The sequence below is a fragment of the Hyperoodon ampullatus genome, assembly GCF_949752795.1.
Source record: "Hyperoodon ampullatus genome assembly, chromosome: 7".
In the NCBI taxonomy this organism is placed as follows: Eukaryota; Metazoa; Chordata; class Mammalia; order Artiodactyla; family Ziphiidae; genus Hyperoodon; species Hyperoodon ampullatus.
In genome coordinates, this window is record NC_136920.1 from 90,595,985 (window position 1) to 90,615,982 (window position 19,998).

General features: G+C 52.7%; 3 protein-coding genes across 5 annotated transcripts in view; all 3 read left to right on the top strand.

Annotated features, from left to right (window-relative positions):
- Window positions 1-1,498, top strand: part of MSANTD2 (Myb/SANT DNA binding domain containing 2) — a gene marked incomplete at both ends in the record, with an annotated part of 28,130 nt that extends 26,632 nt beyond the window's left edge. For all 3 annotated transcript variants that reach the window (XM_079708140.1, XM_079708139.1, XM_079708141.1), the window contains one exon: window positions 646-1,498. In XM_079708140.1, coding sequence (XP_079564266.1) covers window positions 646-1,498 — 853 coding nt within the window. The remainder of the gene's footprint in view (window positions 1-645) is intronic.
- A 4,489-nt stretch (window positions 1,499-5,987) lies between these two features.
- ESAM (endothelial cell adhesion molecule) lies at window positions 5,988-14,044 on the top strand (the record flags this gene model as incomplete). The annotated part of the gene is made up of 7 exons (XM_079709086.1): window positions 5,988-6,057; window positions 9,484-9,680; window positions 10,728-10,929; window positions 11,100-11,255; window positions 12,502-12,624; window positions 12,908-13,034; window positions 13,258-14,044. The coding sequence occupies 7 exons, from the start codon at window positions 5,988-5,990 to the stop codon at window positions 13,571-13,573; spliced, it is 1,191 nt and encodes a 396-aa protein (XP_079565212.1). The 3' UTR covers window positions 13,574-14,044.
- A 1,172-nt stretch (window positions 14,045-15,216) lies between these two features.
- On the top strand, window positions 15,217-19,770 carry VSIG2 (V-set and immunoglobulin domain containing 2; the record flags this gene model as incomplete). The annotated part of the gene is made up of 7 exons (XM_079709569.1): window positions 15,217-15,274; window positions 15,655-15,818; window positions 16,407-16,614; window positions 17,426-17,584; window positions 18,547-18,666; window positions 18,778-18,922; window positions 19,632-19,770. The coding sequence occupies 7 exons, from the start codon at window positions 15,217-15,219 to the stop codon at window positions 19,762-19,764; spliced, it is 987 nt and encodes a 328-aa protein (XP_079565695.1). The 3' UTR covers window positions 19,765-19,770.
- Between the last annotated feature and the right edge of the window lie 228 nt (window positions 19,771-19,998).

The following is a 19,998-nucleotide window of genomic DNA, read 5'->3' on the forward strand; positions in this document are numbered from 1 at the left end:
GTATTTCAGACAAATAGAAGAAAATGCCCTTTTTTCATGTTTTTGTATCAGATCAATAGTCATAATCAGTTGTATATTTTCCTATGGCCAGCGTGTATGGGCCAAACTTATTGAACTTGCAGAATTTCCAGGTTAGAAATTAATGTGTTCATTCTTTTAAGTGATACCTACTGGTTACTTTTCTGAGTACAGCATCCTTCACCTGCTTTTGGTAGTTATGTCTGAAGGTCATCATATGCACTATAATAGCCACTTTAAAAAGTACATGATCCTTGGTTTCTGAAATCCTAGGGTCTTATGTATCAATAGTTACTCAGTGGAATACAGCCAGACTTTAGAAGTAATGGAAAGCAGTTTTTCACTAGTTCCTAGGAACTTCCTAAGGGTGAGCATGTCTCAGATTTTAATACTATGATTATCTAGACTTGCACAGTCCAGTATGGTAGCCACTAGTCACCTATGGCTATTTAAATGTAATTTAAAATTAATTAAAAACTTAATACCTCACTCACACTAGCCACATCTTAAGTGCAATGGCTAACATTGGGCAGCACAGACACAGGACATTTCCACCGTTGCAGAAAGTTCTACTGGACAGTGCTCATCTAGACACCTGAAGAATCTGACTTTTATTTCTCTTTCCAGGAAAAGAGACATCATGCAGAATATCATACAGATTTTGGAATCAGTACAGTTGAAATGGGAACTGTTTCAGAGCTGGACAGACTTTTCAAGGCTTCATCTTTCTAATAAACTGGCCATTTTTGGAATTGGTTATAACACCCGTTGGAAAGAGGATATCCGTTACCATTATGCTGAGATCAGCTCCCAGGTGCCCCTTGGCAAGCGACTCCGGGAGTACTTCAATTCTGAGAAGCCAGAGGGACGGATCATCATGACCCGAGTGCAGAAAATGAACTGGAAAAATGTTTACTACAAATTTTTGGAGATCACTATTAGTGAAGCGCGGTGCCTGGAGCTGCACATGGAAATTGACTGGATACCCATTGCCCACTCCAAACCAACTGGTGGGAACGTTGTTCAGTATTTATTGCCAGGAGGCATTCCCAAAAGCCCAGGCCTTTACGCCATTGGCTACGAAGAGTGTATTGAGAGGCTCCCCTCACCCCACACGGAGCGACACTCCCTGGACCCAGGAAAGGAGGGCCGGGTTGACTTGGAAACCCTTTCAGCACAAGCCTCACTACAGGTGGAAATAGAACCTACCCGAATTATCTATTGCTACCTCGGGATCGCTGAGGTCAGGACTCTGCAGCAATGCTTATTTTTACATTTCCAAGCAAATACCAAAACCTTCAGCAAAGATTGGGTCGGTATTAATGGGTTTTTGTCTCAGAACTGTATTGTGGATCCTGGAGTTTCCCCCAAATCCATCTATATCAAATTTGTAGAAGTAGAGAGGGATTTTCTTTCCGCTGGCTCTTTAGTTGAGTGCCTGGAAAAAGCCATTGGCTACCCCTTAAAATTTAACAACTGAATGTCATCCTTCATAAGGATTTGGGCTCTTACCTCTCTCTTCTCTACTCACATCCCGTTACCCAGACTGTCCCTCATCCAGATGCTGCCATCAGACTTCATGGAAACTCTTTCCACGATCGGGCCAGTACAACTAAGAAATCATGATAGACTTTGGGCAGAAAAAACAGACCTCACCTGAAAATGCTCATTTTGAGCCAGCAAGCTATACAGTGGACTTGCATGGTGGGTCAGTTGTTTCTTTTTTAAAAACAAAATCAATTTTTAAATGGATTTTAGAGCCCTGATGTAAACAAATGTAGGTACATTCCATATTGGACAAAACTTATACTTTGAGTTTCATATGAAATTGAAAAATTGTATTTTTTTCACGATGTTTCATTTTTACACATCTCTATGTCTCTTATATAAGTATTATTTACAACCTTGAATAAATAAGCAATAGATAATGGCAAGTTAAATCTTGAGTCACAGTAAATAAGACTGTTTTTCAATATTACCCTTAGCTACTATTGTATATAATTTAGAGTTTCATTTTTTTCACCAATCAAGTGTTTTGCTATTCCCAATCAGTGTTGCCTGCAAAGACCTTTGTTTCTGTGATGTACCAACTTTATGGTTGTGCTGCCATTTAAACGTTTTTTTTTAAAAAATCATTAAAGTAATTCCTGGCCTCTCAGCGTACTAGTGGAGCTTTTTGTAGCGGAGTGTGGTCGCACTGGCAGTGGGACTGTGCTCTGACTTTACTGCTAGGGATGAACACAACAGAGTAGGGCAGCTTCACTTCCTTTCACTCTCTGTACCCCACTGACCAATGTCATTATCTCTTGTCAGAGTAACAAAGGTCATTGGACATTTCACTTTGTGCTACTTTTTAAAACTATAAAAGGATATTCCTTTTGGCCCTAAGTACATGAATTTGTAAGAGACTCTCATTCCTCATCTTTGCACTCAGTAATCAGGGGCAGCTCTCTCAGGAGCACAGGTGGAGAATTGATGTCATCATACTTCCTGTAAAAAAGGAGAGAAGATCTCATAGAAACATCCAAACAAAAAGTTTAAGTGATCCATAGGATAAGAAACTGTAAGGTATCAGTCCATTAGGAGGGTAACTATCACGTTTAGATCTTTCAGTGATTTCTGTGAGTCAACTAGCACTCCAGTTGGAGGTTAGTACTCTTGGCTAAGAACTACCTTACTAGTAGAGTAGTCAAGGGTCACTTTGGTCTCATGACAGGGACTTGTTAGATTGGCTATTTATCTTTAATGATTCCCCCAGAATCTCTCGGGTACTCTAAATGGACTGCAAATCCAGGTAAGAGCTATAATTCTCCCCGTTTTTCTGTACTATTGAAGATAAAATTGCATATTGATTAAAAAAATGTACTTTCCTGCAACCTGAGTTGTCTTAAATCAGTGGTTTTTCTCATTCTGATACCTCTTGGTTGGTTGATGCTTATTTTTCTAGTGACTAGAGAGCTTATAACCAATGGGATGACTTTTATTAATGTCATTTGAGTCTAGGTTTATGGAGTTGGCTGTTTCCTGATGTGAGTTGCTAAAAGTGGGTGCTAGTTCAGGGAGAGTATAAATAAATATCCTGGAATGTTTGAGTGCAGCACCTCTTCTCCCTGGACACAGGCTGTAGGTATGGGCTTTAGGAAATTCTCATGAGTTTGCTCTTCTTTGGAACTTGGAATTATAGTCCTAAAGACCGAGGCTTCATTGACCATTTTGTAGCAATAATCTCATAATATTAGTGCCAAGTGCTGCAGGAAAAAGCATTATCATCAGGAGTAGTACATGGCATCCCCCAAACTTTGCCACTGATCAGCCCTAAAACTAACATTATGCTTCATTCATTTCTTCCCCCTATCCCGCTTTTCACTGCTGTTAGTTACTTAGCAGGGGCAGAACATTTGGGAACATTTAGTGAGGATGTCTGAGATCTACCTGTCGTTACTGAGAATAGGGCATTGCTAGACCACTGTGAGCAGCACAGAGTGTATGGCAAAGACTGATCCAATATGTGTTTTCACCATGTGGCTTGGGATGGGTGAGGGGTAGGGGCAAGAGGACAAAGCTGAGCACTGGGAAAGGGAGACTTGGAGAGAAAGTACCTTGCTGATACTGAATATCCATTCTCTTTGGCCAGAACAATCTAGAAAAGAGGACAGGGTGTCAGATAACTATATGAGCATTTCTAAAAACAAAAAGTAGACTATTTAGACCTTAATGAAGCCTTATAACTGATTCCAGGAGGATGGAGACATTACATTCAAATGTAAGAATCCGCATTAAAAAATACTGTAGAGATAAAAGATGAGGTATGACCAAGAGAAGTCTCTTAACATATGAAACTATGAACTTAGTTCTTGCACACAACCTGTTTATTCAGGTCACTCACAGATCATCTGCACTAACATTCCCATTTAACACAAGGGTAGAGAGCAATGTTCACCCTAAACTGCATCTCAGCAAAAACTTCCAGAGAGTAATAGAACTGCTCTGCTAACTTCTACCGCTTGACTGCCTCAGGGTCAGCAGAAAAGAAGTGGCTGGAGTAGGAGATAGTATAGAAAGTTCTTTGATTGGGTGAGAGCAGTGAAAGAGTCCTGAAGGGACTGTTTCAGTGTCACATGGAGAGAATCACTGCCTACACATCTTTATTTGTATCTTTACTTCTGATGTTGTAAATTATTTGGGGTGCAAATTCCGGAAAGTTAGCTACTGAGAGTGAATGTTGAGGCCCTCCCTGCCTTACGTAGCACTTGATAGGGATGAGCACAGCCTCTGTAATCAGATGCTTTGGTGCTCATGGGATACAACCAAGAGCATTGTACTGCCGTTTTTGGAAGGAATAACTTATTTGGGGTAACCTAGGCCTGACCTGGAAATGAGGGATGTTTACAAGAGGTGCTTTGCAGTGAAGAGCAAAGTAAAAAAAAAAAGAAAAAAGAGTGTGATAGACTAGACAAACCAAACCAACAGCACCCTCCCCCCCCCATATATATATATATACACACACACACAATCTACTTGACAATTCCAAGTTTGTAGGTCCCTGCATAAGGATATGAGACTAGCAGTTACCTATTCCTGTTGCCTTTGCTGTCACTGAACCGCCAAGTACTAGATTCCAGGGGTTGCATGAGCAGTCTAGTGTTTGCATAGCCGTTTCTCAAAGCCACTGCATGGCAGGTATTTAAAGAGCAGCCAGGCAGGTCACACTAGGAAGAAGCAGCTGAGAGGGTCCGCCGCCAGGGGGCGCAGAGGTGCCCGTGACCGGCTGGCGCGGGGAAGGACGGTTAAATTAAATTTCACAGTGAACATGATCTAGTCCCGGGAATTAAAGGATCAGAGCGGGCCTGAGGAAGGATGGGAGGCAGCGAAGACATGGGGATAAATAAATGGAGCGACTTGGTCCAGTTTACCTTCCCGCAGCTGCCCCCTCCTCCCCAGTCTGCATAAGGCTTTTCAGAGTTAAGCAGGGAACCGGGATCTTGTTTCCTCAGTTTCCTGCTCAGCTCCTGGGGTTTCCTTGCGCCAGTCACTTCCCTGCTTGGGTTTGCGGCGCAAGCTCCGGGTGACCCTCGGGCCTTGGTTTTAGGGAGTCTCCAAGAACCTGCTGAGAGGCCCCTTCTTCTCCGGTCAGGTGAACACGGTCCTCGGGTCCACCGCCGGCGCATCCTCCACCACAGCCTCGGGGCCACGCGGCACGTGCAGGGGTGGGCGTGGCCGCCTCCCTTCCTGAGCCTCTCTCCCTGCCCGCTCCCGCGGCCCAACCCGCCCCTGGCCCTGGGAAATTGGTAGTTTCGGGCAGCAGAAACGGGCCCGCGCGGCCGGCACTCTGGACCTTTCCTGCCGCCTCAAGCCCCACACTGCGGAGCCCCAGTGGCCCCGGGAAAACGCGGCTCCCCTCCTCCCCGCTTAGGCTGAGGACGCGTTACCCCCAAGCTCGGAGCCGGTTGGTCGGGCGGGAGCCCCGGCCGCTTAGGGTGTCGGGTGCGGGTGGCCCCTGGACGTCGGATAATCCCCAAACCTCCCTTCCTTCCTGGCCCTCCTTCCTACCTCACTTAGCGGAGGGGGAAGGCTATGGCGTAGTCTGAGAGTTAGGGCTCTTCTCTTCTGCCCTTGCCCCCGGCCGGCTGTGGGGGCGCCACGACTCACCCGACCCCACCCTGCGTCCTGACCCGGTGGAGGCCGCGGGAACCGGCCGTCGGAGCGCGAGGAGCGTCCCCCTGCGGCGGGTCACCCTCGAGCCCCGCCCGCGAGGACGGCGACCTCTCCGCCCCCTCGAATGCCCCGCCCCCAGTCCCCGTCGGTCCCCACCCCACCACCGGCACACGCACGCAGACTCTGGCCAGAGCCGCCCTTGGTGTCAGTGGCCCGGCTCCCGCCTCCGCTTCGGCTGTCGTGCGGCCCCAGCACCTGTCGCTTGGTGTGTCCCGGAGCCGGCGCCCCTGACTCCGTCGGGGCCAGGGAAGGCCATGGTTTCCCTGCCCGGGTCCCCTGCGACCAGCTTGCTGCGGTTTTTGTTCCTGGGGCTGACTACTCTCGGTGAGTGAAACCCTGGACCTGGAGGGGACATGAGATGGGAGAGATGGGGTGAATCCGACCCTGAGGGAGGTGGTTTTGGGCACTGATGAGGAACTGGGTGGGACAGGACTCCCGTCTCTAACTCTTTCCCTCCCCGCCCTTATACTTCCCCCCACCTAGGGCATCACTTGTGTCCCCACTGCTTCGGGGAACAGCTCCCACTTTGGGTGAGGTGTGTTTGTGGTCGGGGAGAGGGTTAGGGCACCGCCTGGGGTGAGTTGTTGGAACCATTCCTCACCCCCACTCCCCACCTCCACCCAGCAGAGCCGGATGAGCTGAGCTGCTGGATGAGACACTGGCTAAAGAGCTTAAGGACTTAACTCCAGCCCCCGTCCCGACCCCCACCCCACCACAAACTGATGTGCAAGAGCCCCTGGGGAATTCCCTGGTTCCCGGGCTTGACACACACACTTCACCTCAATTCTCCATCCCAGATCCTCCCACTTGCCCCCCTTCCTGCTTCCTGCTCTGGGAATCAAGGGAGGTGCCCCCAAAGCACGACCGTGAGGTCATTTGGGACACAGGAAATGGAGGAGGGCTTTGAATGCCTAGAGGAGCAGAATTGTGACGCCCCCCCAAGAGGTCCACCACCCCCATTGGCTCCCAGAGCCAAAGGGACAAAGGAAATAGAGAAGAGGGCCTTTGAGTCAGAGAGGAAGGGCCCCTCCTTGGAGCAAGTGCTTGAGGAGTGTTTGAAGGCCTCCAGGAGCGCCCAGGAGCTGGGGTGGCCCAGTGCAATATCTGGGATAAAAGGACCCACAGGAACTAAGCTCATTATAAGCTGTTTCACATGCTGCCTCCCAGGCTTTCTTGCCATCTTTCTTCAAGGATCCCGAATGAGGGTGAAGGGTGGGTTTGTCCAGGTCAGCTTTAACTCCTCATTTCTCTCAGGTTGGAAGTCGCCAGGGCAAGTAAGGCTTGGAAAGATGTAGAGTGAAATTCAACCACAGTGATGGGGCTCACCTAACTTTTACCCGTGTCTCCTTTAGCCCAGTCTGTGCTGCAAGGGTGTTGGGGCAAGAAGTATTAGGGTCCCCAGACAAAGTGGGGCTCAAGACCAGACCACCAGCCCCTCTAGGCTTGGTGGGGCTGCTCCAGGATCCCTTGACTTCTCAGGCCCCCCGTCCCAGCTTCAACATCAACACCTCTTTCCCTTCTGCATTCTACCCCCAACGTCCCCACCCCCCTTCCTGCTGGGGATCTCTGAAGAAAGGGAGAAAAATTCAAGTTAGCGGCCAGGGTGTCTTCGGCAGCTGTCCTGCAACCCGTCCTCTTTCTATCCTAACTCTGAGCCTCAGATTTCATACTGAAGACCCAGGCTTCAGCATCCCTACCCGGCCACCCCCGGGGGGCCACTTGAGGGTTAAATGGCCCTCGGGATGGTCAGCACTTCGGGTGGCACAGGCTCTATTGGGCTCTGCCCGACAGGGTTCTCCGCCGAGGCCCTTCTGCTCCCTCGCTCCTCGGTGGCTCAGCGATGCTGCCCCTGGGGCGTGAGAAGCCCGCGGGGGGAGTTTCTCAGAGAAAGAGGGAGACTAAAAATAGTAGCCCTGGGGAGCAGGCCCATTTTCCTTCTCCTGCGCTCTAGCCTGCTCCACACTCTGGTCTGGCGTGGGCCAGAAGGGTCCCTTTCCTGGGCTGCTCCCGTCTCCTTCACTGAGACCCAACCACCCCCTTTGCCTCTCCCTGTGGCACCTGGGAGCAAAAAGGGCCGAAGAGTTGAGGGGCTTCTGCTCCAGCGGACACCCCGGACCAGGGCAGCGAAGCCTGGGGCCCTCTCCAGCTCCTAGCTGGCCTTTGCCCAGACCCCACTGTGTCCGCATTACTATTGATTTACCACCCCTCTACCTTTGGCAAAGTGACCTCGTAAATGCAGGACCTGAGGGAGGTCGCTGGGGGCCTAGGGAGGAGGCGGCTCACCCCTCTCCGGGGACCGCGGCCTCTTTCCGGCGGCGGGGAACTGTGTCTGGCCGCTGGGGGTGAGCTGCAGAAAGGCTGGGCCAGAGCCTGCACCAGCCGTAGGCCTCTCCGCGTCCCAGCCGGCGGGCTGGTCCTGAGCGGGTGTCAGGCTCCTTGAGGCAGAGGTTGTTTTTGCCTGCAGAGCCTCCGGTCCAGCGGCGCCCTCCTCATTGTCTTCTGGCTTATCACCGGGCACAAGTTTCCTGCTTGGCCCACAGGGATCTGCCAGGAAATGGGGAGGGGGGGCGCTAAGAAGGCCAAGGAATCGGGCTTGGGGTTCTGTAAAGACACGCAGCCAGGAAGCCATGGGGGCGGTGTGCATCCTGGCCGGATCCACTCCTGGGCCCTTAGAGGCCTTCAGCCGGCCTCTAGGAGGGTGGAAAGCTGGACCCGTGCGCGGCCGCTGTCCGAGCGGTGGCCCCCTGATCACCACGCAGAGGTGGCATCTCAGACTCCAGGGCAGAGTGTTGAGGCCGAGGACTCAGGGCCTCAGTGAGAGCAGGGCTTAGGACTAGGTCGGCCAACATCCTCAGGCCTGGCCACAGACAAGCCCAAGCTTATTCCCCCAAAGGGCTTTTGACTGGCTGCTCCGTTGCCTCTCCAAAGGGCAGTAAGTGAGTGTTCCTGGGCGCCATGATGCAAGCTTTGATTCGACAGCCCCCTCCTTGAAACCAACACCCCAGGCCACCTCCTGAAGGTCAGTCACAGGCAGAGGCAAGCTCTGTACTTGATTGCTTTGTACTTGATTGTCAGGGGACCTTCATTCTCCTCTAGCTCTGCCAGGATTCCCTGTGACCCGCCCAGATCCCCTAGGCCCCAAAAGGGCCCTTGGGAGCTTTTCTGGGGAAGCCCACGTGTGGGAACCCAGCGGGAGGCCGTGGAGCACGGGCAGTCACTGGGCCAGGTTGGGCGCTGGGACACTCCAGCTTCCCTGGCTCGGAGTAGTTCAGAAGGAGCCGCGGAGTTAATCGGTAACCGATTAACCCTCCCACACCCCTCCGCCCATCTGGTTGAGAACGCAGGAGATGGGAACACTGTTGATCCTGACCGGCGCCTTTCCACCCAGAAAAATTGGGGGAGCAAGTAGCCTACGTAGGGTGTAGATAAAAAGTACTAACTCTTCCCTTCCTCTTGGATGTCTTTCCCTTCTCGCTAGAAATCTCCCCTCCTCCTCTTGGTGCGCAGAAATCTGTGCCTCTGGATACAAATAAATGCGTAGACACGGGTCCCTATCCCTGCTGCAAGCCAGCGGGCTGAGGTTGGGGAGAAGAAGCTCTGATGAAATTGACAATGGGATCCCAGGCCAACGGGCCCTGGGCAGTCTTCGAGGCCTACGGTGGCGGGACCCCGCGAGGTTCGTCCTCTCCTGCCGCCGCGTTGAGCTGGGTCCTTGGGCTCCGCGCTCACCCTCCTCGGTCTCGTCCCCAGCGTCCCCCTCGCGGGCCCAAGTGGAGCTGCACGTGCCCGCCGGCCTCACCAAGCTGCGGGCGGTAGAGGGAGCGGAAGTGGTGCTCCCGGCGTGGTACACCCTGCACGGGGACCAAGCTTCGACCAAGCCCAAGCCTTGGGAGGTGCCCACCGTGATATGGTTCTTACTGGAAGGGAAGAATATGAATATGAGCCAGGTGAGGGAAATCGTCTCGGCCGGAGGTGGGGCGGGGCCGGGGGCGGGGTGGGGAGCAGGGAAGAACGGGCAACGGTGGGAGGGGTGGCCAGGGGATGGCTGACTCGAAGGAGGGTCAGGGAAAAGCAAGGTCCACCTCACCGGTTCAATTTTTGTTTTGATCTTGGAGGCTTCCCCAAAGAATTCTCTTTTTCCCAGGTTCCCCTAGAAATCCAGCACACCAAACACTGACAAGTGCAGAGGCATTTTACTTGCCGGGCAAGGGGGAAAGTGAGGATTGAGGGTATAGGAAACAGGAAGGGTTAGGGCAAGTATCACACAACTTTTAAAAGTTGAGCATCTTCCTGTTTTCACATTATCTGTGCTTTGGACATTGTCACAGGCCGCTTCTCTTTCCAAATGATTATCTGTCCCGCGGCTCCCGTATAACCTCCTTGAGAGGCAAGGGTACATGTCCTCCAACAATCTCTCACCTATCTTCCTTCCTGACATCAGACGAAGACTCAGAGGCAAATTCACCCAGAAGCCAAGGAAACGTCATTTTCAGAGCTCCTTATTTGCTGGGCTCCTTGCAAGGTCCTAGAAAGTGTGTTCAGGAGGTCAGTTGAGAAGTAGAGGGTATGTATGAAAGAAACTTAGATTGCAGGGGTAGGGCCTGGGCTTATACAGTGGGGGGCTGGGGATCTTCAAGAAAAAGCAAATTTAAAAAGATATTTTTTCTCTTGGCACTACCCCTGCTGTCTAAGTTTCTTTCATACATTTTCCCCTATTTACATTATCCCTCAACCATTTTACCACTTTCTAAACACCCCAAGTGGGAGATGAAGAGACAGCGTCCAGGGGAACAGGACCTGCTCTGGTGCAGAACACCCCGGGCGGTGAGACGGTAGCTCGAGAGACCGGGGTGAATGGAGAGCTGGTAGAGGTTAGAGGGGGTGGTGCAGGTGAGGGGCATTTGAAGACCCCCAGTTTGGCGGAGGGGGGCTAGCTGAGCCCTGGGCACAGAGCAGACAAGTAATAATGGGGAGGTGTGACGCCCGCCCACCAGGTGTTGGCGCACATCAGTGGGGTCACATCAAGCAAAGCTGGAGCATCCCTGGTCTACCCCATGCCCTCCCGGAATGTGTCACTGCGGCTGCAGGGCCTCCAGGAGAAAGACTCCGGACCCTACCTCTGTTCCGTGAACTTGCAAGACAGTCAAGGCACTGTTCGAGGTCACAGCAGCAAGACTTTAGAACTCAATGTGCTGGGTAAGTGAGAGGCACCCATGGGAGGTCGGGCAGGTCTCTCCCCCAAAATGACTGAGTGTGAAGGTTGGGGGAGGGGCAAACAGAGTGACAGGGGGTCCGCGTGTGGGATCGGGGGAGGGGGAGCCGCTGGCCCCCGGATGTGAGTTTTTAACCTGTCTCTCCTCCCCCAGTTCCTCCAGCTCCTCCATCCTGCCGCCTCCGGGGCGTGCCCCACGTGGGGACCAACGTGACCCTGAGCTGCCAGTCCCCAAGGAGTAAGCCCGCTGCCCAATACCAGTGGGTGCGGTCGCCCCCATCCTCCCAGGTCTTCTTTGCACCTGTTTTAGGTGAGGGACCTTCTGGAGACACTGAGAGTGCGGCTGGGGTAGAGGAAAGATGACGTACCAGAGGGGCCGGGGTGCCAGGGGAGGCAATGCTGAAAAGCACTGGCGGTGGGGAGGGGCTGGAGAAAGAGGCCCTGCCAGGTGCCGGCACGTGCTGCACTGCAGACTTAGGCTACTCAAGAGGCGCTGGGGCTAGAAGATCTGCGTTCACTAGGTGTGTGACTTTGTGACTCTGTTTCCTCATCTGTAAAATGGGGATATCAATAGCCCTGATTTGAACACACCAGCTATAAAAAAACATTTGGGGGCAATTGGAACTTTTTTTTTCAATTTGAGATAATCGATGGAACAATTTTAATATGGAGTACTAGATGCTCTTGGAGAATTAGTCTTAACTTATCAGGTGTGGTAATGGTATTGTGGTTATGTAGGATACTGTCCTTCCTTATTTTTGGAGTTTCATGCTGAAGTATTTACTTTAATATGTCTCAGAAAAAAGAGAAAGAGAAATGAAATAAGTATAGCAAAATGTTAGCAACTGTTGAATCTAGGTTGTGGGTATGTGGATTTTTATTTTGTCCCTCTTTCTACTTTTTATTTGACCATTTTTATAGTAAAAGTTTTAAAATTATTTTTACATAGAGCTTACCTCATAGGTTTGCTGTGAAACTTTTCTAAGTTAGTACATGTAAAGAACTTAGTCTTTGGTGCAGAGTAAGCAGCCAATAAACTTTAACTGTTAAAATCATTAGATTATTTCATATATTCCTTTCAACACAATCAAGTAGATCGTATTACCCCATTTTACAGATGAAGAAATTGGGACCCAGAGATAGCAGGTAACTTTCTTAAAGTCAATTGACCACTCTTCCCAAGGAGAAGACTGGTCAATTCTGGATCCTAGGTTTTCTAATTCCTCACTCAATGTCCTTTCTCTCTCACTCTCTGCCATTCAGAAATAAAAGTAAAAATTGGATTTTGGTTTTTCTGGGCATCACCTCCTCTTTAGCCTCCTTTCAGATATCACTTGGGGACACTGAGCGGTGGAAATGGAGAGGGGTATTGAGCTAGCAGTTAGGCAACTGGGAGCAGAGCCCAGCACACTGGCTGTCACACCTTCCCCTTCCCTCAGGGAACGGATAGCCAGGGAGTCTTTCCCAGGGAGTCAAAGAGGACATTCCAAAGGAGGGACAGGATGTTTTTCATGGGAAAGAGGATCCCTGGACTGACGGCTAAATTGTGTCCACAGATGCCATCCATGGGTCTTTAAACCTCAAAAACCTTTCTACTTCCATGTCTGGAGTGTATATCTGCAAGGCCCACAATGAGGTGGGCAGTGCCCAGTGCAATGTGACCCTGAAAGTGAGCACAGGTCAGTGAGGGGTAAGTGTGGTTAGGGAGAAGATTGGTCAATGGGGGGTGGGGTGGGTTTCCAAGAGAGGCGAGGAGGCCTTTCATTATAACAGGACAAGGAGCTTGTCTTGGTCAAATGTCCATGCAGGTGCTTGGTCAGTGACCACTTTCTTCTTGACAGTCACCTTCTTCTTAACAACGAGAGAAAATGTGTATGGTGGTGGTAGGACAGTGGGGCAGTGGGGTTGGAAAGGGCCAGGGAATAAGCTGAGAGTCCCCCTCTGACAGCAAGGTTTTTCCAGGGCCTGAGGCTACGGTGGTTGCTGGAGCTGTCGTGGGCACCATGGTTGGATTGGGGCTCCTGGTTGGGCTGGTCTTGTTGTACCAACGCCGGGGCAAGGCCCTAGAGGAGCCGGCCAACGATATCAAGTAAGTGTCCCTGGTCTCTGCCAAGATGAGGGCTCTCCTTGGGAATTCGGGCAGCTCTCATCTAACGGAAGGTTGGGCGGTGGCTGAACCATCCTTCCTGTGGGCAGATTTTAAGTGAGAGGAGAGTTGAAGAAGAGGGGAGGTGAGAGTAAGACAAAGCACGTGGGAACTCTCCCCCTCCCCCTTCCGGCTTCTGACCTCTTATCGCTTCTTTGATGACTAGGGAGGACGCCATCGCTCCCCGGACCCTGCCCTGGCCCAAGGGCTCAGACACAATCTCCAAGAATGGGACCCTCTCCTCTGTTACCTCGGCTCGAGCCCTTCGGCCACACCAAGGCCCTCCCAGGCCTGGTGCATTGAGCCCCACACCCAGCCTCTCCAGTCAGGTCCTGCCCTCACCAAGGCTGCTCAGAACAGATGGGGCCCACCCTCAGCCAATATCCCCCAGCGCTGGGGGGGTCTCTTCCTCTGCTCTGAGCCGCATGGGTGCTGTCCCTGTGATGGTACCCGCCCAGAGTCAGGCTGGGTCTCTGGTGTGATGGCCCAGCCACTCGCTGGCTGAGCATCTGGCTTCTCTCCTTCCTACAGGGGTCACCCCTGGCACAGAGGCCTGAGCTTTGGGAGGGTGGCCACCTTCCAGACCTCTGGTCCTCTGCCCCCACCTTTCTTTACTATGGGAAAACTGAGTCTCAGCTAAGACCCAAACTTCGAGGAGGTAGAAGAAGAGGACGTGGACCTAGGATGAGGAAGGCCCCGCCCTGGGCTCTCTCTAAGACTGCAGTGGGATGCTGCTGAGATCGCTACCTCTGCCTCTCACCCTCATCCCCCAGGGCCTGGTAGGGACCCGTCAACCAGTCGTCCAGGCCCCCTTGGTCTGTACCCCGTCCGACCTAACCTCATCCTTCACTCCCCCTCCAGCTCCCAGCGTTAAGATAACCTGTCCTGCTGGTTTGGTTGGGTTTTGTTGGGGCAGGGGATAAGGAAGATATTTTTTTATACTAACTTGAAATGCATGGTTTTGTTTTTATTTTGCAAACTTCAATAAAGATACATTGTGTTTGTGTGGAAAGTGAGAGTCAAATCACCTTTTCAAGCTTGGAATTCCCAGGAGAAGCTGAGTCTCAGGATGATACAGAAAGGACCCTGCCCAGGCGGTGGACCCAGAAGGGCTTCTCCGCACAGCCTCCAGCTTGGCTGACTGGCTCGGGATAGCTCTTCTAGAGTCTTTAAAAGGGTCATTTGCTGTCAGGCAGTGGTGGAGAGGCACAAAGAGCCTGGGGCTGGGAGACCCTCCCTCACTTTGAGCAGCAAGGGGATAAAACTGGTGACTTTCTGCGGGAGCTTGAGCGCTCACAGCTCAGGTGTGTGTGCACTTAGCTCCTGTTTCCCCCTCAAGAGCAGGGGAGAAGAACCTGACTTCTGCTGCTCTCCCAGACCACTGAATCCTTACCCGTCTTCTTGCCCATCCAGCAGTGACCCCCGTTGTACTGGGGAGGAGCCAGGCACAGGATGTGGTGGCGCTGTGTCCACCCCAGTCCTGCCACACCTTTTCCTACCAAGGGTAGGGGCTCCTCCAGACCTCAGTTTCTCTGCCCGTGAAATGGGGTGGCTCTGGGAGGGGGGAGGGCTTGTAGTTTCCATGGAGACTCCTGCCTCAGCAAGTGGGGATAAAGGTGCCAAAGAAGGGATCTCAGAGGAGTAACTGGAAGAGGGGCTGAGGGGCTCAGAAGGAACAAGACTCTGAAGGGGGTGGTAGGGCCTTGGCCTGGGGCTCGAGCTCGCAGTGTGAGACCCCAAAGTGGTGGCGTCATTTGCCAGCTCCCAGGTTATCAGAATGCCTCCCTCTTCCTCCTGGGTCACTCTTTCCCTACAGAGCACTAGTTCTGATCCCTCTCCTGCCCTGAGGTGCCCACCCCAGGCCCAGCCCTTTCCCCAGGGCCTGACTGCTTCAGGAATTGGGGGGAAGGGGACAAAAGAAGGGAGTAAGGCTCGAATGATTCCTGTACTGGGGCCTGGAGGAGGGAGGAACACTTCCTCACCTGACGGCCAGGCCTCTCCCCTTGTTTGCTCTGAGATAGCCAGTCCCGCTGGGGCCGGGCACCAGGAGGCTGCCCTGTGGGCACTTGCTACCTTCTCCCAGAGCCAGACACCCAGACGGACCAAGAGCCGGCAGGACGCGGCCATGGCCTGGCTCCAGGGGCCCTTCTTCTGCGGGGCCCTGCTGGGCTGGGTCTGCTTGAGTGGTGAGGAGGGGGCCAGCGGACGGCGCTGGGAGGGGGCGGGGGCAGAGGCCCGGGAGAAGACATCGAAGGCTGCTGGGAGGGTGGAGGACAGTGGAGGCCGCTGGGCCAGCAGACAAGCTGGGCCTCTCGGGAGGGTGTAAGCACCACCCGACTTTTGTTTTCCTTTCCCCGACAAGCACACCCTCAGACCGGGCCCAGTCTTGGCCCTTTCAGGTCCTTTCACCCAAAGAGCTGGTGGTGTGTGGGCTCCTCCCTCCGGGAAACCTCAGGTTTCAGGAAGGGAGGGATGGAGCGGAGGGAGTTGAGCCCCAGGGGAAGAAGGGCACCCCGGCCGCGTCATCTGAGCACTTCTCCCGCCGGCCTCTCGGCCACTCCAGCCCCCGGGCTGGCCGTGGAGGTGAAGGTGCCCACCGAGCCCCTGAGCGCGCCGGTGGGCAAGACCGCCGAGCTGACGTGCAGCTACAGCACATCGGTGGGAGACAACTTCGCCCTGGAGTGGAGCTTCGTGCAGCCTGGGAGGCCCGTCTCCTCGTCCCAACCCGTGAGCTAAGGGCACCCGCGCGGAATGGGGGGCCCTCCTGCCTTTGGCGGGCTTGGCCAGGAGAGGCAGGAACAGGGGATCCACCCAGCGATGAGGACGAGGGGGTCGGAGAGGGTGCATTTGTGGATCACTACGCTTGGATGAAAAAGATCTTTCTAGATCTTCCTGGGAACGCAGTCTCCGTGAGGCTATTTCACACATACAGCCCTGTGTATCCAGCCGCCTCCCCCAGCGTTCCTCCATGCAACCCCCGAACGTTAGTGCCGCTCCAGTGTCAGTTCATAAACCCACCAAGGCTAAGCTGTTGTGATTAAAAACAGGATAAAAATGCTGCCCCCTCCGGGAATATTTGCTTCCCCTCCCCCCAGATTGAGAGCATGCTTAGCGGAAAGCAATGACTCTAGTTCATTCAGCACCTGGGAAGGGACGGTATTTGGCGACAGATAGACCTTCCTGGTTCTGGCTACAGAGTATCAGCTTCCCTGGCTGCCATAAGGGAGGGGCTTCTAACACCCGCGTCGAAGAAGGACTACAGAGTTGACGCCACGTGGCAAAAAGCACACATATGTGTCTTCTGCTTCTCCCCAGATCCTGTACTTCACCAATGGCCAGCTGTATCCAACTGGTTCTAAGGCAGAGAGGGCCAGCCTGCTTCAGAACCCCCCCACAGGAGGAGTGGCCACCCTGAAACTGACCGATGTCCGCCCCTCGGACACTGGAACCTACCTCTGCCATGTTAACAACCCGCCAGATTTCTACACCAATGGGTTGGGGTTAATCAACCTTACTGTGCTGGGTGAGGCAGGCTGGGGACCCACCAGCCACCCACATAACCTGAAAGATTGCACTGGCCCTGCTAAATCCTCCCCTATCCTGATTTCCAGCCGAAGGGCACAATGGCACTGGGGACCCCGAAGGAAAATGCCCCCTTCCCAACGCAACGTCCTCCAATCCTACCCCGGCTCCACCCTCCACAAAGAACGCCTCCTCCCTCAGTCGCTAGTGAGGGTTGAGAGAAAGCCCTTCCCACAGATAGGGATCTGAGTCATGCCCCCGACAGCTCCACCTTTGGGGGAACCTCCCATTTGTAGCTAGGTTTCTGTCCCTCTCTAGGTCAGTAGCAGAGAGGGGAGGGCCCATTAAAGGAGAAAGGGCCCGTATCACTAAGCACTGACTTTGTGTTTCAGAGCACCCATCTCACCCCAAACTAGAGCCTGCTTGGAGATGAGCAAACAGAAGAAACTATTAAAGGGGCTGGAGATGATTAGATGGGAAAGAGAAGACTTAGGAGGTGGTATATGACAGCGGCATTCAAATATCTGAAGGGCTGTCCCAGGGAGGAGAGATTTTTTTCATCTCTCTTTGTGGGCCCAGAGGGCAGGTATTGGGACCAACTGGGATATTATACTAACACAGATTTTGGTTCAACATGAAGAAGAATTTTCTAACAATCAGAATTTCCAGTAGTGGAAATCATTTCCCTGGGATGCAGTGGTATGTGAATAGAGGTGGACCGCTACGTGGTAGGAGGTATCGAAGCAGGAAACCTAGCACTTCATGGGGGTGGGGTTAGAAGATGGCTAAGGTACTTCCTGTGATTTTTGCAGTGCCCCCCAATAGCCCCTCGTGCAGTCAGAGTGGTCAAACCTCCGTGGGGGGCTCTGCTGCATTGAGATGCAGTTCTTCCGAGGGAGCCCCCAGGCCAGTGTACAACTGGATCCACCTTGGATCTTCTCCTACACCACCTCCCAACAGCATGATGCAAGGTAAGAGCTCACGCCATCAAGGAAGACGGGACTCAGAACCTGGGCAAATCTGACCTCTAAACTCCACACGCCCACAGTACGAGTTCCAAGCTTGTAGGTATGAGACACACTGCTATACCTTTCCCCTGCTTCTTCCTTGGCTCCCGTTGTTGTTCCCTCCTGTCTTCCTGTACAGTCTGTGGCTGCATGGTCCCTGGAGCATTACTCAAGCTAAGCATACTTCTGATATCCTGGAAGAGAGTGGAAGGCAGGGGCATTCTATGATTCTCACTTGCCTATTTTGGGGGTCGGGATTCCTTTTAGATTTCTTGAGGGTCATGAATCATTTCCAAACTTCCTAGAGAGGAAGCCGAGGCAGAGTAGCATGGACTGGCTTGAATCATTTAGCCAGTTTCTTCAAGGAACCATGTGACTGTCTAAGAGCCTTGGCTTCTCAGCCTCCTCATGCTGGCTCCGGTGCCCTGGTTCTCCTCCCAGCCCCAGCAAGCCCCTTTATCAATCCGGAGAGACCCCCAGATCACCTCCCAATGTGTGCTCTTCCTTCTAAAGGGAAGGTAAGCAGCTTAGAAGAGCATCTGGGTCAGCTTAGAGCCACCCAGAGGGCACAGTTTCCAGCAATCAAGCCCTTTTCCCCAACCAAGAACCTGACATCAGCCAGTAGACACCCCACCCCGATTCCACTGTGGTTTCTGAGCCCTTCAGGTGTGTGCTGTCTCCCCCTTCCCTGAAAAGGCAGCTGTGTAGTGTGGGAAGAGCACAGAAGTTGCAGTGGTTTTGACACTTCCTCTCTGGGTCACCTTGGACAATTACTTTCCTTCTCTGAGCCAGTTTCCCCACTAGTAGAATGAGGTTAGTCCCTTCCTGACAGGATTACTGTACGGATGAAATGAAATATGCTTTTGTCACAGTATAGCTCACTGTGAGTTGAATGAGTGATAGAACACTTCCTCTTTACCCTCTAGATGAGGTGTCCGGCCGGCTCATTCTCACCAATCTCTCCCTGGCTTCCTCGGGCACCTACCGCTGTGTGGCCACCAACCAGATGGGCAGCGCATCCTGTGAGCTGACCCTCTCTGTGACTGGTAGGGGATGCTGGGCAAAGGCTGGGCTGGCAGGCCTGGGTTGGGGGTCTGCATGAAGCTATCTGAGGCACCAAGGAAGGTCTGCAGCTCTGAGGATCCTGTGTCTCCTAGAGCCTTCCAAAGGCCGAGTGGCCGGGGCTGTGATCGGGGTGCTGCTGGGCGTGCTCTTCCTGTCAGTTGCTGTGTTCTGCCTGATAAGGTTCCAGAAAGACAGGAGGAAGAAACCCAAGGAGACATACGGGGGTAGTGACCTACGGTGAGCAGGAGGGCTGAGGGCTGGTGCAGAGTGGGAAGAAAGGGCTTGGGTTAAGAGTTGGTGACTTCAGCCCTCAAACTCTGACACTTTTAAGGGGGGTTTCAGGGCACGGGGTGCTGCTCAGCCCTGGGCTTTTGTGGTAGGAGTGACAGTACAGCCCATGTAGTTGAGCGTGTGAGCGAAGTGTGCAGGGTGGAGGGCTTGGTTCATGAGCTGCCCTCACCTCCTCACATTTAGAATAATTTTTACTTTTCACTATTTAAGGCCTTTTATATACATCGACAGGATGTGGAGGCCAGGAACTGTTTGTCCTGAGCACTCAGCTGAGTTTAGTTCTTGTGTGGGAGGCAGTAAGGAAAGGAGAGGCAAAAGCCGCCTGTCGTCAACTTTGGCTGTCAGTCATGGGGTCCAGAATAGGGATCAGAGCAATATCTCTCCAAGTGTGGTCCTCAGATTACTCGAACAGAAGTCACCAGGAGCTTGTTAAACATTCAGATTCAAGTCACTTCCTATTCCTCCTGAAGCAGAATCTGTGTGTGTGTGTGTGTGTGGTGTATATGTGTGTGTGTTGGGGCCTGAAATCTTCATTTCAACCAAAGTTCCACCATGATTCCTATGCAGAGTGAAAATTAGAAGTCCCTGGGTTACAGGATGATGGTGCTCTGAGGGATGCTTCCAGCCTTCACTAAGAATTGCCTATGTTTATCAGGGAGGATGCCACCGCACCTGGGATTTCTGAGCAAACTTCTGTGAGGGCTGATTCTAACAATAGGCTCCTGGAGAGGCCCCCGTCTGCCAGCACTGTGACGACCGCCAAGTCTAAGCTCCCTATGCTTGTCTGATTTCTCTCCCGATCCCTGAGGGGGAATATCAAGAATTAAAGCCTTTGGGTACCATATTGTCTCCTTCTTTCTGCCGGTATAGCAGATTCCTCTTGGCGGCCCAGAGAGCGTTACCGGTAAGGGAAGGAGCGGGCTTGAAGTCCCAGAGGGGATGCTGTAGGCGGGAAGTCTGGTTGGTTCCGAAGGTACGTTCTAACCTAGGTTCCTCTCCTCCCTTCCCCCTCTCCACCTCCA